Source organism: Sceloporus occidentalis, unplaced genomic scaffold (genome assembly GCF_023333645.1).
Source record: "Sceloporus occidentalis isolate IW3139 unplaced genomic scaffold, rSceOcc1.0.p SCAF_69, whole genome shotgun sequence".
Taxonomy (NCBI): Eukaryota; Metazoa; Chordata; class Lepidosauria; order Squamata; family Phrynosomatidae; genus Sceloporus; species Sceloporus occidentalis.
In genome coordinates this window covers 3,604,937-3,621,219 of record NW_028317049.1, presented here as the reverse complement: position 1 = coordinate 3,621,219, position 16,283 = coordinate 3,604,937, and the positions used below count along the sequence as shown (strand labels likewise).

General features: G+C 45.6%; 1 protein-coding gene across 1 annotated transcript in view; it reads left to right on the top strand.

Moving 5' to 3' along the window:
* Positions 1-2,960, top strand: part of HEATR6 (HEAT repeat containing 6) — a 63,000-nt gene extending 60,040 nt beyond the window's left edge. Inside the window, exon 20 of the mRNA XM_089494097.1 lies at positions 1,880-2,960. Coding sequence (XP_089350223.1) covers positions 1,880-2,427 — 548 coding nt within the window. The 3' untranslated portion in view covers positions 2,428-2,960. The remainder of the gene's footprint in view (positions 1-1,879) is intronic.
* The last annotated feature ends 13,323 nt before the right edge of the window (positions 2,961-16,283 follow it).

Sequence of the window (16,283 nt, the reverse complement as noted above, 5' to 3'; positions counted from 1 at the left end):
CACAGTGACCCTGTAATAAAGACCTTTAGAAAGCTCACTAACCAGGAGATGAAAGGGACCTTATCCTAACTGCCCACCTAAAAAAGCCCCAACTGCTTGTATTCAGTGGCATGCTGTCATTGAATATATAAGCTCAGCTTACCTGTTGTGGCTGACAGCAGTTGCTAGGCCTGGGAAGGGAGACAAATGAGTGATAGAGCAACTTGCTTTGCATCTGGAAAGACCGAACCTCAGTCTCTGCCATCTCCTAGAAAGACTGGCCAAACGCCCTCATTGAAACCCTGAAGAGCAAGCAGTACTAAGTGGGTATAAGGCAGGGTGGGGAAAGTGGGCCCACTGTTGTAGCTCTTGGATCCTCCAAAGCCCAAATATCAGTGTGATTTTGAGATGATTATTGCCTGGAAAACTACACAGAAAGCTCCCATGTGTAAAAATATAACACACACACACACACACACACACACACACACACCTTATCTCAGTTTTTGCGAGGAGGTGGTATGCCATCACTTCCACTCCCCATTTTGAGAGCGAAGAAAAGCGGAGATAGCATTCGTATAGCCTGCAGTGGGGTCCGAGCCCTTGATCCCTGGCCCAGTTTGGCCCTGGTATAAAGCCACTTCCTATGTTCTTATTCCAGTAATCCCGCACACAGTGGGTTGTGGGTTAACATAGTTTTTTTTTGTGGGTTTTTCAGGCTCTGTGGTCATGTTCTGGAATAGTTTATTCCTGACGTTTTGCCAGCGGCTGTGTCTGGCATCTTCAGAGAATGCTGACATGAAAGAGAGTGGGGTATATATACTGTTGGTTGAGAGGAAGTGAATTACATGTTAATCTGTTTGTTGTTCTGTTGTCGAATGGCAAGGACTCAGGGTGGCAGGATATGTTGGCAAAATGTCAGGAATGAATTCTTCCAGAACATGGCCGCGCAATCCGAAAAAACCACAAAAGTGGACGCTGGCCATGAAAGCCTTCGACTTCACAGTAGGTGAACGGTCTCCCAAATGGCCCAGTCATTGGTGACTCTTTATGTATTTGGGCTCAGTTACGACTCTGAAATGTCACCACCCAGCCTTTTTATTATTATTATTATTATTATTATTAACCTTTATTTATGAAGCGCTGTAAATTTACACAGCGCTGTACATACAATCTTTTTAATTAGACGATTCTCTGCCCTCGGGCTTACAATCTAAAAAGACATGACACAGAAGGAGAAGGGAGCGGTGGATGGAAAGGGTAAGAGGTCCAGCAGTTCTTCTCTATCTCCAAGGCCTGGACCAAGGCAGATGGACTGGAGGGAGGGCTTGGCTTCATAACGGATGGTTAATCATTTTCCAGGGGAAATACATACTCTCAAGTAGGATAATGCATATACAGTACATAGCAATACAGGAAATGGTTTGATAAACAGACAACAAAAGAAAACCAAATAGCAAGCGACAATTATGCAATGCCTGGGAACGCTTCTCTGAACAGGATGGTCTTCAGCTCCGTTTTGAAGCTGGTTAAAGAAGAGATGGCTCTTGCTCGTGGGGGAAGAAGGTTCCAGGAGTGAGGGGAAGCAAGTGAAAAGGGGCGAATCCGGGATGGGGCAGAGGAAATCCTGGGCTGAGACAGCAGACCTTGACTACCAGAACGGAGGGCCCTAGTTGGAAGGTGAGGAGAAAGAAGGTCTGATAAGTAAGGAGGGGCCAGTCCATGGAGGGCTTTAAACGTCGACAGCAGGAGCTTGTACTGAATACGGAAAGGGAGTGGGAGCCAGTGAAGGGATGCCAACACAGGAGAGATGTGGTCAGAGCGGTGGGTGGAAGTGATAATGCGTGCAGCTGAATGCTGGACAGAGATTAAAGGATGGATTTTAATTCAAATCCTGTAGGTGAAGCCCCTTGGACTGCCCAAGCGTATGGTGCCCTTATCCTGGTGGTCCAGGCTTGCAAGAACTTCAAGGTTCGCATCAAATCAGCTGCGGCCCTCTCAGTCCCAGCCGAAAGGAAGCGTTACGGGACTCCTGCGCAGTTTTCCCAGATCTGGAGCGCGTTGGTGGTTGCCTTGCAGCGGAGCGAAGAAGCGGAGGACTTCCTGGAGTTCAAATACAGCGCTAGTTTGCGGACCCAGCTGTGCCACACTCTGGTTCACTTGCTGAGTTTGGCTGAAGAGGCGGACCTGTCGGCTATCAGAAAGTCAGTGACTGAGCATGGAGAAGTAATAGGGTCCTACCTGTTGCAGTACATGAAATCAGGAGCTGAGGATGTGGGCACAAGTCCGCCCTTTTCTGAACCAGACAAAAGCCTGCGGAGGGCTATTGAGCATGTGCGGGCGATTGAGGAAGGGGCAGAAGGGTGCCCAGTGAAAAGGGGAATGGTGGCTTATCTACAAGACCTCTTAAAAGCCCACCACAGTTCCACGGGGCTTACTGAAGCTTAGGGGAAACCTTCTGTTTTTTAACTAGGCGTCTAAGAAAAACTAGGAAATAAACAGCTCAACATTGAAGATCGCCTGTTGTATGTTTTCAGAGATGGTTTGGGGCTTTAAGCTGTGTTTCGCGGAAGCCATTTTGGTGTCCGAAACTTGTCCAGTTTCAGATTATGTTCTCTTTCTCTCCATAGAAGTGCCACAACAGTTTTTATATTGCTGATTTGCTCTTAAGGAGACTTTGGGTAACTTCTATTTTGCCAGAATGCCTTACTTGTTACTGAATAATGTCTGTATCAGCTTCGGCTTCATTGTACAGCTTTCTTCTGTGAATCAAAATGGGAAATGTCTAGGTAAAGTGGTCTAGTTCTTTGGAAGCCTGCTATGAGAACAGCATAGAATTATGTGTGTATTTTCCTTCAAGTCACTTGTCAATTTATGGTGATCCCATGAATTTCATAGGGTTTTCTTAGGCAAGGGCCCTATACAGACAGCCAAAATAAAGCTGCTTCGAGTCACATTGGAGGTATGGTGTTTCAATGATGCGTGTGTCCTAAGAGTCTGGAAGCTGCACGAAAGCTGCATGCCAGTCCTTAGGACTGGAGCATGGCTTTAGTGCGGCTTCTGGACTCTTAGGATGCATGTATCATTGAAACATCATACCTCCAATGTGACTCGAAGCAGCTTTATTTTGGCTGTCTGTATCAGGCCATAGAATACTCAAAGGTGGTTTTACCAGTTCCTTCCTCTGAAATATACCCTTTAAAGCACCTAATATTTATTGGTGGTCTCCCATCCAAGTACTTCTAAGCTTCAAAGATTGGAAGGATCTGGTGCCTTTAGGATATTTAGGCCAACAAATAGAAGCATAAGTCAAAACTGTTGAACAATTATTTCTTATTTTTAATTGCAAGCATCCTTCCTGAATGTAAATATTGACAAAGATCCATCTGGAAAGCAAATAAACGATAACCCTTCCCCACTCATTGAAAAATCTGACCTGTCATTTTGTTTTTCATGTAGTCACAATGGCCTGTTCCAGACTGCCAAAATAAAGCTGCTTCGGGTCTCTTTGGAGGTATGCTGTTTAAATGATGCATGCATCCTAAGAATCTGGAAGCTGCACCAAAAGCTGCACTCCAGTGCTTAGGAATGGAGTGTGGCTTTGGCGCGAGCATCCTAAGAATCCAGAAGCTGCACCAAAGCTGCCCTCCAGCGCTTAGGAATGGAGTGTGGCTTTGGCGCGAGCATCCTAAGAATCCAGAAGCTGCACCAAAGCTGCCCTCCAGCGCTTAGGAATGGAGTGTGGCTTTGGCGCGAGCATCCTAAGAATCCAGAAGCTGCACCAAAGCTGCCCTCCAGCGCTTAGGAATGGAGTGTGGCTTTGGCGCGAGCATCCTAAGAATCCAGAAGCTGCACCAAAGCTGCACTCCAGCGCTTAGGAATGGAGTGTGGCTTTGGCGCGAGCATCCTAAGAATCCAGAAGCTGCACCAAAGCTGCCCTCCAGCGCTTAGGAATGGAGTGTGGCTTTGGCGCGAGCATCCTAAGAATCCAGAAGCTGCACCAAAGCTGCCCTCCAGCGCTTAGGAATGGAGTGTGGCTTTGGCGCGAGCATCCTAAGAATCCAGAAGCTGCACCAAAGCTGCCCTCCAGCGCTTAGGAATGGAGTGTGGCTTAGGCGCGAGCATCCTAAGAATCCAGAAGCTGCACCAAAGCTGCACTCCAGCGCTTAGGAATGGAGTGTGGCTTTGGCGCGACCTCCAGACTCTTAGGACCCCATGCATCATTTAAACAGCATACCTCCAAAGAGACCCCAAGCAGCTTTATTTTGGCAATCTGTAACAGGCCAATATGTCTGGTAGATAGTTCTTGCTCTGGTCACTTCTGTATTGTTTTCGTTGGCAGTTTAAGGTGAGGGCATGAAAGAATTTGTGGATCAGGACCGAGGAAATAGTAATAGATGTCTTTGGGATACTAGCTCTGAATGCTGGAAGGATTCCAAAGTCAGCTTTGGAGGACTGAACCCTCACCGCATCCTTCTTGAACTGCACCTCAGTCTTTGCTGCAGAAGACCAGCCGCTTTTCAAACGTAAGTCAGAAACCAACATTTCTCCACTAGACCTGTATGCCTTTATATGTCACAGAGAGGAAGATCCAGACTTTAAAGCCTGAGTGGGGGGAAAGGGACTTTCATAGTCTTTAGGTGTGCCAGTATTGTGGCCTCCCTGCCCCTGAAACTGGCTTTTATTGAGTCGCTTGCCTTATTGTTCTTCTGTTTGCAAGTCAGCCGTTTTTTTATACCTTGTCTTATGAATCATTCCAAGGTGAAGGCACTTAGCTTATCAACTGGAGGGGAGATTTATTACTGCCAAAGTGACAGTAGCTAACCAAGCAAAGTGTGCCCCCCTTCAAGTGCAAGAGGTTTTAAACTCTTGAAGTTTTCCTTGTGGCTAGAAGAGCAATTTCCACACTGTATCTACCTTTCGGGTAGGTGGCGAGGTGCATTCCATGTTTCCCATCTGCTGAACAACTCATCGCAAAGATTTTGGGGGGATTTTCCAGGCGCGTGGCCAGGCACCTTGGGTTTTAACACTCCCACACCTTGCATTAGTGAGTGTTTTATTCTGTGACACAAATCTACTGTTTGGCTGGTGTCTTCGGGCCTGGCATTTGTCAGCAAGCAACTGCATCTCATTTCACCAGTGATCATTGCTTGGGGCATAACAATGGCCTGTTACAGACTGCCAAAATAAAGCTGTTTTGGGTCTCTTTAGAGGTATGCTGTTTAAATGATGCATGGGTCCTAAGAGTCCGGATGCTGCACCAAAGCTGCTTCGGGTCTCTTTGGAGGTATGCTATTTAAATGATGCATGGGTCCTAAGAGTCCGGAGGTCGCGCCAAAGCTGCTTCGGGTCTCTTTGGAGGTATGCTATTTAAATGATGCATGGGTCCTAAGAGTCCGGAGGTCGCACCAAAGCCACACTCCATTCCTAAGCACCAGAGTGCAGCTTTTGGTGCAGCTTCCGGATTCTTAGGATGCATGCATCATTTAAATAGCATACCTCCAAAGAGACCCGAAGCAGCTTTATTTTGGCAGTCTGTAACAGGCCAATATTTCTATCTTCTACCTGCAAAGGATTCTCCCCATTGTTTTTTGTGGGTTTTTCTGTCTATGTGGCCATGTTCTAGAAGAGTTTATTCCTGACATTTCGCCAGCATCTGTGACTGGCATCTTCAGAGAATGCAAAATGTTTCCCACGGGGAGCTGATGATTCAGTGTACCTAAACTTCGTTTTATGCACAAAAGTATTAAAAATATGTATAAAATTACCTTCGGGCTATGTGTATAAGGGGTATGCAAAACATGAATTTCATGTTTAGACTTGGGTCCCATCTCTCAAGATACTTTTATATGTGTATGCAGATATTCCAAAATCTGAAAAAACCCCAAACACTTCTGGTCCCAAGCATTTCAGATAAGGGAGACTCAACCTGGTAATACTATAATGTTCATAATTAACTGGAAGGAATTATGTCCTTTCTGAACTGTGGCTCCCAGAACTGGAGACCTAGAATATTGTGTCCAGTTCTGGGCGCCACAATTCAGAAAGGACATTGAGAAACTGGAGCCAGCAAAGGAGGGCGACAAAAATGGTGAAGGGTCTGGAAACCATGTCCTATGAAGAACAACTTAGGGAGCTGGGGATGTTTAGCCTGGGGAAGAGAAGGTTAAGAGGTGATATGATAGCCCTGTTTAAATATTTGAAAGGATGTCATGTTGAAGAGGGAGCAAGCTTGTTTTCTGCTGCTCCAGAGAACAGGACCCGGAACAATGGATGCAAGCTACAGGAAAAGAGATTCCACCTGAACATTAGGAGGCACTTCCTGACAGTAAGGGCTGTTCGACAGTGGAATGCACTCCTTCCTCGGAGGGTGATATAGTCTCCTTCCTTGGAGGTCTTTAAACAGAGGCTGGATGGCCATCTGTCAGGGATGCTTTGATTTGGATTTCCTGCATGGCAGAATGGGGTTGGACTGGATGGCCCTTGCGGTCTCTTCCAACTCTACGATTCTATGATTCTAAATTGGTTACATTATTGGCTATCTCATTGACTAGATATCATTTAATTCTCTTTCCCTTTGAATGCATATAGCAGATTTGGGTGCCCAACTGCAATGTTGGTTTTAAAAAACCAAAAAAAGATACCCCCTCACCACCCAATCCCTGCTTTAGTGGTTAGGTCTCTGCAAAGCAGAGGAAGAAATCTCTGGAAAGCAAAACTTGAAAATGGCAGAGGACCAGAGCCCTGCTCTCAAGACACAGGCATGGCTGCTTCTCCTCCTTCCACTTCCCAGCCTTAAGCGATCCGAAGTCCAAAGCTCAAGTCGCAGCTTCAAGTTATACAACCCAGTTTTACAGCATCAGCGTAGCATTTTCGGCCTGCAAAGGGACAAGACTGTCCCTTTCTTGACTGGGCTGTCTTTCCTGGCTGCGTTGCAGATTCCAGCTGTCCCCCATCTACTGTCTTCTGAATACAGTGGTCCCTTCACATTTGCTGGGGATAGGGGTGAAGGACCCTCGTGAATGTGGAAAAACCACAAATTAAAAAACCCACACGATTTCTTTTTACCTCTCTAGGAATTGCCAGGTCCTCCAGGGCAACTCTGCAGTCAATATCTACCAGAGTTTTGATGGTAGAATCATGCTGGAGGACCTACAAATGCCTAGAGAAGGGTTCTAGGTTCTCCAGCACAACTCTATGGTTAACTTCTGGCAGAGTTGCTTTGGAAAACCTAGAGAATCCTAGAAAGAAGATAGTAATCAACGCCGCAAAATTCAAAGCCGCAAATGTGGAGGGCCAACTGTATATTGAACTAAAACTACCATCATCCCCAGATACTATAACCAGTAAAGGTGGTCACCTCTCGATCTCACAGTCACAGGACAACCCTTTCAGACTGCTAAACTGTGTGCCTTGTTGTCACTTGTTAATGGATCACATCCCTTGTTTGTTGGAAGCTCAGGCATCTCTAGTTCTTTTTAAAGGCTCAAGTAGCAGACGACGGATAAAGTGCTCTACTAGTATATCTCAGTTAACAAAGCAGGTATGTTCCTGGGCTTTACGTCTTTAGCAGAAAATATGATACCAGAGGGAGAAGTAACATGGAAGAAGTCGGGATAGGTTCCTGCACCTCAAAAAAAAGTAAGCTTCAACACATTTCAGCCAAATCACAATATGCACAAGTGAAATGAAACAACCAAGTCGGGGTCAGCATTGCATAAGCAAACAAAAACTTAGGCCTGTTACAGACTGCCAAAATGAAGCTGCTTGGGGTCTCTTTGGAGGTATGCTGTTTAAATGATGCATGCATCCTAAGAATCCGGAAGCTGCACCAAAAGCTGCACTCCGGTGCTTAGGAATGGAGTGTGGCTTTGGCGCAAGCATCCTAAGAATCCAGAAGCTGCACCAAAGCTGCACTCCAGTGCTTAGGAATGGAGTGTGGCTTTGGCGCAACCTCCGGACTCTTAGGACCCACGCATCATTTAAATAGCATACCTCCAAAGAGACCCCAAGCAGCTTTATTTTGGCAGTCTGTAACAGGCCTATGTTATTGGCTGCCCCATTGACTTTAGAGCATTTGATTCCTTTTTTCATTGACCGCATTTAGCAGACGGCTGCCAAATTTGGGTGCCCAACTGCAATGTTGGTTACCCACTTGCCCGGTCCTTGTATTAGGGGTTAGGTCTCTACAAAGCAGGGAAAGCAATCTCTGGAAAGAAAAGACAGGTATGCCAACATCCAAAAACTTCTGGTCTCAAGCATTTTGGATAAGGAAGACTCCACCTGCACTTCATTAACTGGGGCTAGACCTGTGTTTATTGAAGAAAGTCTTGCTTCAGTGTGTAAAAGCAGCGTTTTAAACAGTGACCTTCCCACCTGCAGCGCAAAGCTAACAACTGTAGATGAGCCTGATTATCTTTAATGTACAAAGTGTCCCTTGGAGAGGCCCAAAATACTAACAGTCACCTGCCGGGGTTAGATTAGGGTGGTATTTGGGGTCTCCCAAATTGCCGAAATTGCCGTCAATCAAGTCCCGGGGTGGCGATGAAATGACCCCAGCGTGACTGACTTTGGGGAAAGAGGGCTGTAAAAGGATCAAGAGACAAGCTAGGCTGGAATCTGTTCCTTCCCCATTCCTCTTCTTTTCTCCCTCCCTTGCCTTAAATGCCAAAGACGATAAAGGACACATCCGGGAAATCGAAGGCATGACCCTTTCACGTATTTATTTGAAGCGGGCGGGGGTTTCAAATCTGCAGAGCTCCAAACAAACACTTAATCTCAGTTCAAGCAAACCCAAGTACGCAGAATTTCTTTCCTTTTTCAAAAAATCGTGACCGTAGAGAATTTTTTGGGGGGGTATGAGGGCAAAGTCTGAACTCCTTGGGGGTCAACCTGGGAATCTGCCGAGCTCAGCATGTGGAAAGGTCTTTATTCTTTCATCCTTGACTGTTTGTCGAGAATGTTTTCCTGCTTGTTTTCAGAGTGGATAAGCAGTGCTGCCATTGTCCTTTTTAAGAGGATGGTTTCCTCTGGATTTAGTAGGAGTCTCGCAAAGGTGTAGTCTGATGGTAGCCATTCAAAAATGACACCTGTGACAATGTAATGTGGAGAGATCTAGGAGCGCCTTTGAGACTCACTGAAAGAAAGAAGTTGGCAGCAGGAGCTTTCCTAGACTTCAGTCTACTTCCTTAGATGCATATATAGGGTCAAGTATGTGGAGAGATCTTGGAGCACCTTTGAGACTCACCAAAAGAAAGAAGTTGGCAGCAGGAGCTTTCCTAGACTTCAGTCTATTTCCTTAGATGCATATATAGGGTCAAGTATGTGGAGAGATCTTGGAGCACCTTTGAGACTCACCGAAAGAAAGAAGTTGGCAGCAGGAGCTTTCCTAGACTTCAGTCTACTTCCTTAGATGCATATATAGGGTCAAGTATGTGGAGAGATCTTGTCGCACCTTTGAGACTCACTGAAAGAAAGAAGTTGGCAGCAGGAGCTTTCCTAGACTTCAGTCTACTTCCTTAGATGCATATATAGGGTCAAGTATGTGGAGAGATCTTGGAGCACCTTTGAGACTCACCAAAAGAAAGAAGTTGGCAGCAGGAGCTTTCCTAGACTTCAGTCTATTTCCTTAGATGCATATATAGGGTCAAGTATGTGGAGAGATCTTGTCGCACCTTTGAGACTCACTGAAAGAAAGAAGTTGGCAGCAGGAGCTTCCCTAGACTTCAGTCTACTTCCTTAGATGCATATATAGGGTCAAGTATGTGGAGAGATCTTGGAGCACCTCAGAATTGGTTGGGGTTGATGGGAACCGCAGTCCAAAACATCTGGAAAACACTTGCTTGGATGAGACTGAATGTCTTGGGTCATGGGAGCAAGCCCCAAAGAGAGTGACCCAAGAAGAGTTAGGTGGAGATACTTACTCGGGGTCACGTAATACAGATTAGTTAAGCTTTGGCATACATCTGGCGGCTTTTTGTTGACACAAACAGGAAGATAGAACAGTTGTAAATGGGCCTTATCCAGTCTCCCATCGGCAGTTGTGTTTTCGTGTGTCGCTCTGTGTTAAGTGTGCAGCCGTAGGCTCCTGAGGTTGTAGAAGTCTACATGCGCAATGGTTCCCCTGATCTTTGATTTAAATAAAAGTTCGCCAAGACCTCAAGAGCTGGCAGTGCCCTCCTTGTTTCTGCAGGAAAATAAGGAGGCATGCTTCACTCATACAGGATAAGAAGGTTTTCACATCTAAAGTGATGGATAGTAAGAATAGTTCACCTTTAGTGTGATTCAAAAGACCCATGGAGAGGCATAATTCAAAGATATAGGCCTGTTACGGACTGCAAAAATAAAGCTGCTTGGGGTCTCTTTGGAGGTATGCTGTTTAAACAATGCATGCATCCTAAGAATCCGGAAGCTGCACCAAAGCTGCACTCCAGCGCTTAGGAATGGAGTGTGGCTTTGGCGTGACCTCCGGACTCTTAGGACCCATGCGTCATTTAAATAGCAAACCTCCAAAGAGACCCGAAGCAGCTTTATTTTGGCAGTCTGTAAGAGGCCATAGTCATGTTAGTCTGTAGAATAGTATATAGAGAGATCTTGCACCTTTGAGACTCACCGAAAGAAAGAAGTTGGCAGCATGAGCTTTCCTAGACTTCAGTCTACTTCCTCGGATGTATAAATGCGCAGATGTATTAACATCCAGTGTGAAAAGACCCACAGTGAATTTTATAGAGATACACTGAGGAGCTTCCTCTCATTGATCCTTTGGTCTCTGTCTTCCCAACTCTCTTCAAAGGGCATCACTTATTTATTTGTTATACGTATTCGTCTCTCAGGCTTTCTACACTGGTCCCAAGGCAGTGTCTACAGAATCACCAAGCAGCGAGACGCAACTAAAGCCCTCCTGAAAAGCACCCAGCCAACCTCTGTTGGAAAACCTCTGAAGACCTCCACCCGCAAAGGCCATCTGTCCCACGATAAAGAAGTCCTTCCTGATTTTTAGGTGGAACCTCTTCTCACTTTATGTTTACAACTAGGGAGATCAGTGGACTCAAAGAGAGCATCTGGCTCCAAGTGGCCTGGTTAGCTCAATGGAGACATAGAACCAGAGAATCAGAGAGTTGGAAGAGACCCCAAAGGACATCCAGTCCAACCCAATTCTGCCATGTAGGAATACACATTAGGAGGAACTTCCTGACAGTAAGGGCTGTTCGACAGTGGAATGCACTCCTTCCTCGGAGGGTGATAGAGTCTCCTTCCTTGGAGGTCTTCAAGCAGAGGCTGGATGGCCATCTGTCAGGGATGCTTTGAATTGGATTTCCTGCATGGCAGAATGGGGTTGGACTGGATGGCCCTAGTGGTCTCTTCCAACTCTATGATTCTATGATTCTATGATTCACAATCAAAGCACAGATGGACAGAAGGAGACTCCACCACTTGCTGAGGGAATGTGTTCAACTCTCAAACAGCTCTTACTGTCAGGAAGTTCTTTCTAATGTTGAGGTCGACTATCTCCCTGTCGTTTCAAACCATTGCTCCATCTCCTGTTCTCTGGAGCAACAGAAAACAAGCTTGCTCCATCCTCAACGTGGCATCCCTTTAAATATTTAATCAGGGCTATCATTCTTCTCCAGGCGAAACATCCCCAGCTCCCTAAGTCGTTCCTCATAGGGCATGGTTTCCAGACCCTTCACCATTTTGGATGCTCTCCAACTTGTCCACATCCTTTTTGAATGGTGGTGACCACATCTGGGCAGAGTATTCCAGGTGAGATCTGACCAAACCTTTAACTTGGATCTCCCAAGTCTGTATCCAGCGCTCTAACCACTACACCACACTTGGAAAATGTTTATTCTTGACCCCATATGTCTCTGCACTGCCCATACAGTTCGAAGCTGGCGACATTTCCTGGTTAGTTACAACTATTTGTTTCTCTCTGCAAAATTCCTGTCTCTTTCCAAACAGGTGATGCCTTTTTCTTGTTGTTGTTGTTAATGCGTTGCGATTCCAAATTCCAAAGGCAATCAAAAGTTATAGTATTTGATTTAGGGTTGGCTTTATTTTTTTTCCCCCTTTGAGGATGTTGATCGTGGCTTATCATCCCTCTTTCCTGGTGTAGAGATAACCCAAGCAAACTCAAGGAAACAATTCAAAAGATAGACTGGGTCTGTCTCTTGTATATTTCCACAATGCACCTTGTTGACCCTTTGTCCTCTCTTGAGGAGCTAGTCTACCTTCTGTCTCCCAGCCCAGATCGTCCCCTTACAACAGGGATGGGGCAACTATGGAGGGCCAAAGGGGTCATTTCCCCCCTCCACCATCCCCACACAAGGTACACCATCACAATTGACGCCAGCGAGGGGACATCAAGTCATTTCCTATTCTGGAATTGGCCAATATATGGCTGGCTTTTGTGGGTTAGAGGAATTTTGGGTGGAGGATGAGTTTCAGTGGTATTTTGGGGGCAGAATTTTGGACTGAAGATCAGAATCATTGGCCTGTTACAGACTGCCAAAATAAAGCTGCTTGGGGTCTCTTTGGAGGTATGCTGTTTAAATGATGCATGCACCCTAAGAATCTGGAAGCTGCACCAAAGCTGCACTCCAGTGCTTAGGAATGGAGTGTGGCTTTGGCGCGACCTCCGGACTCTTAGGACCCATGCGTCATTTAAAATAGCATACCTCCAAAGAGGCCCGAAGCAGCTTTATTTTGGCAGTCTGTAACAGGCCATAGAGTTAGATGACATTTCAAAGGGTCAATTTAGTCCAATCCGATTCTGCCATGCAGGAACTCACAATGTGGCTGGCATCTTCAGAGAACGATGCTGGCGAAACATCAGGAACAAACTCTTCTAGAACTTGGCCATAAAACCCCATAAAAAACTATGGATGCCGGCCACGAAAGCCTTCAACGTACGATCTTTTAATGGGTTTCCATGGCCTAGCCAGGATTCAAACCTACGTCTCTAGAGTCCTAGTCCGAAACCATGGCACCGCATTGGCTCCGACAAGATGAGACTTTGGACTGGAGTGGTGGAAGTGAATGACTATTTTGAACCCCCCAATTCTGTGGATACTGGGAGTTGCAATCCAAAACACACTTTCTTCCTTGATATGTTTTGCACGCACAGGTTACGATTTATCCATGGGAGAGGTCAATTGTATTTTAGGAACCTAGGGCCTGTTACAGACTGCCAAAATAAAGCTGCTTCGAGTCTCTTTGGAGGTATGCTGTTTAAATGATGCATGCATCCGAAGAATCTGGAAGCTGCACCAAAGCTTCACTACAGTGCTTAGGAATGGAGCATGGCTTTGGCACGACCTCCGGACTCTTAGGACCCATGCATCATTTAAATAGCATACCTCCAAAGAGACTCGAAGCAGCTTTATTTTGGCAGTCTGTAACAGGCCAATGTGTGAGCCAGGGAGGCTGTTGTTGTACACACACACACACACACACACCACAATCTGGGCTTCAAGCCCAAACCTGGCTGACCTCCTGAGAGTACATCAAACACCCGCCGTCTCCCATCTAAGCAGCTTATGGGTGTGACTGTGTCTGCTTTTGATGTGATGCCAATTCTTGATTGTGGGGTTTTTTTTATCAGGTGGGTGGCAGCCTGGGGAGTTTTTTTGGCTACGCCGGCCTCCGCTGTCTTGGAAGACAGACAGACAGACAAGGTGGAGGATTGGGGTTGCTTTAAATAGTATTATCTAATCCAGAATTCCAAGTTAGATAAGAGCGAGGGACTAGTCCTCTTGCATTACAAACGGACAGGAAGGTGCCAAGTTCCTATGGCGAAACTGCTCAGATCTCCAGCAGTTTTCAATTCTGGCTAGTATAGGAAACAAAAGGGGAAAGGTGCAGTCTTGAACGCCACCCAACAAGAGGTTTTGCAGCCAGAGGCAGAGGAGAAAATACTGCCTTTCATTCATCCTTCTTAAAAGGTGCACAGTAACACTGGATTCCTGCCTGGCAGAGGGTTGGGATGGATGGCATTTGGGGTCTCCTCCAACTCTGTTTTGTACAGATTGTACAAAAACTTTTAATACTCCATTTAAAAGCTGATGTACCTTTGAGACTAACTGAAAGAAAAGTTGGCAGCATGAGCTTTCCTAGACTTAAGCCTACTTCCTCAGATGCATATTATTATTATTATTATTATTATTATTATTATTATTATTATTATTATTATTAAAAGATATAGCCATGTTAGTCTGTAGAATCAGTATGTAGAGAGATCTTGTAGCCCCTTTGAGACAAAATGAAAGAAGTTGGCAGCATGAGCTTTACTAGATTTAAGTCTACTTCCTCAGATGCATATAGTGAAGTCTAGGAAAGCTCATGCTGCCAACTTCTTTCTTTCAGTGAGTCTCAAAGGTGCTACAAGATCTCTCCACATACTTGACCCTATATATGCATCTAAGGAAGTAGACTGAAGTCTAGGAAAGCTCCTGCTGCCAACTTCTTTCTTTCAGTGAGTCTCAAAGGTGCTACAAGATCTCTCCACATACATGACCCTATATATGCATCTAAGGAAGTAGACTGAAGTCTATGAAAGCTCCTGCTGCTAATTTCTTTCTTTCAGCGAGTCTCAAAGGTGCTCCAAGATCTCTCCACATACTTGACCCTATATATGCATCTAAGGAAGTAGACTGAAGTCTAGGAAAGCTCATGCTGCCAACTTCTTTCTTTCAGTGAGTCTCAAAGGTGCTACAAGATCTCTCCACATACTTGACCCTATATATGCATCTAAGGAAGTAGACTGAAGTCTAGGAAAGCTCCTGCTGCCAACTTCTTTCTTTCAGTGAGTCTCAAAGGTGCTACAAGATCTCTCCACATACATGACCCTATATATGCATCTAAGGAAGTAGACTGAAGTCTATGAAAGCTCCTGCTGCTAATTTCTTTCTTTCAGCGAGTCTCAAAGGTGCTCCAAGATCTCTCCACATACTTGACCCTATATATGCATCTAAGGAAGTAGACTGAAGTCTAGGAAAGCTCCTGCTGCCAACTTCTTTCTTTCAGTGAGTCTCAAAGGTGCTACAAGATCTCTCCACATACTTGACCCTATATATGCATCTAAGGAAGTAGACTGAAGTCTAGGAAAGCTCCTGCTGCCAACTTCTTTCTTTCAGTGAGTCTCAAAGGTGCTCCAAGATCTCTCCACATACTTGACCCTATATATGCATCTAAGGAAGTAGACTGAAGTCTAGGGAAGCTCCTGCTGCCAACTTCTTTCTTTCAGTGAGTCTCAAAGGTGCTCCAAGATCTCTCCACATACTTGACCCTATATATGCATCTAAGGAAGTACACTGAAGTCTAGGGAAGCTCCTGCTGCCAACTTCTTTCTTTCAGTGAGTCTCAAAGGTGCTACAAGATCGCTCTACATACTGATTATACAGACTAACATGGCTATATCTTTGAATTCTACCGTCTAAGCTGATGTTTTAAGTTATTTTTTAACCTGCAATTTTATCCTGTTTTGATCGATTGTGATTCTTAACTTCTATAGATGGTATCTTCTTTTCTTGGTCTATAAATGTAAATCAAATATCCTATCTATGGCCTGTTACAGACTGCCAGAATAAAGCTGCTTGGGGTCTCTTTGGAGGTATGCTGTTTAAATGATGCATGGGTCCTAAGAGTCCGGAGGTCATACCAAAGCCACACTCCATTCCTAAGCACTGGAGGGCAGCTTTGGTGCAGCTTCTGGATTCTTAGGATGCTCGCGCCAAAGCCACACTCCATTCCTAAGCGCTGGAGGGCAGCTTTGGTGCAGCTTCTGGATTCTTAGGATGCTCGCGCCAAAGCCACACTCCATTCCTAAGCGCTGGAGGGCAGCTTTGGTGCAGCTTCTGGATTCTTAGGATGCTCGCGCCAAAGCCACACTCCATTCCTAAGCGCTGGAGGGCAGCTTTGGTGCAGCTTCCGGATTCTTAGGATGCTCGCGCCAAAGCCACACTCCATTCCTAAGCGCTGGAGTGCAGCTTTGGTGCAGCTTCTGGATTCTTAGGACGCTCGCGCCAAAGCCACACTCCATTCCTAAACGCTGGAGTGCAGCTTTGGTGCAGCTTCCGGATTCTTAGGATGCATGCATCATTTAAACAGCATACCTCCAAAGAGACCCCAAGCAGCTTTATTTTGGCAGTCTGTAACAGGCCTATGATACTCAAAGCAAAACAAAGCAGAAGGCAGAAAATTGCATTTCCTTCCATCCCGGGGAAATAAAAATACGACATTGACAGTGCTGTCCTTTTGCAACACCCAAAATCTACTCCCAAAGTGGGTCACTTTACTCTGCCTCA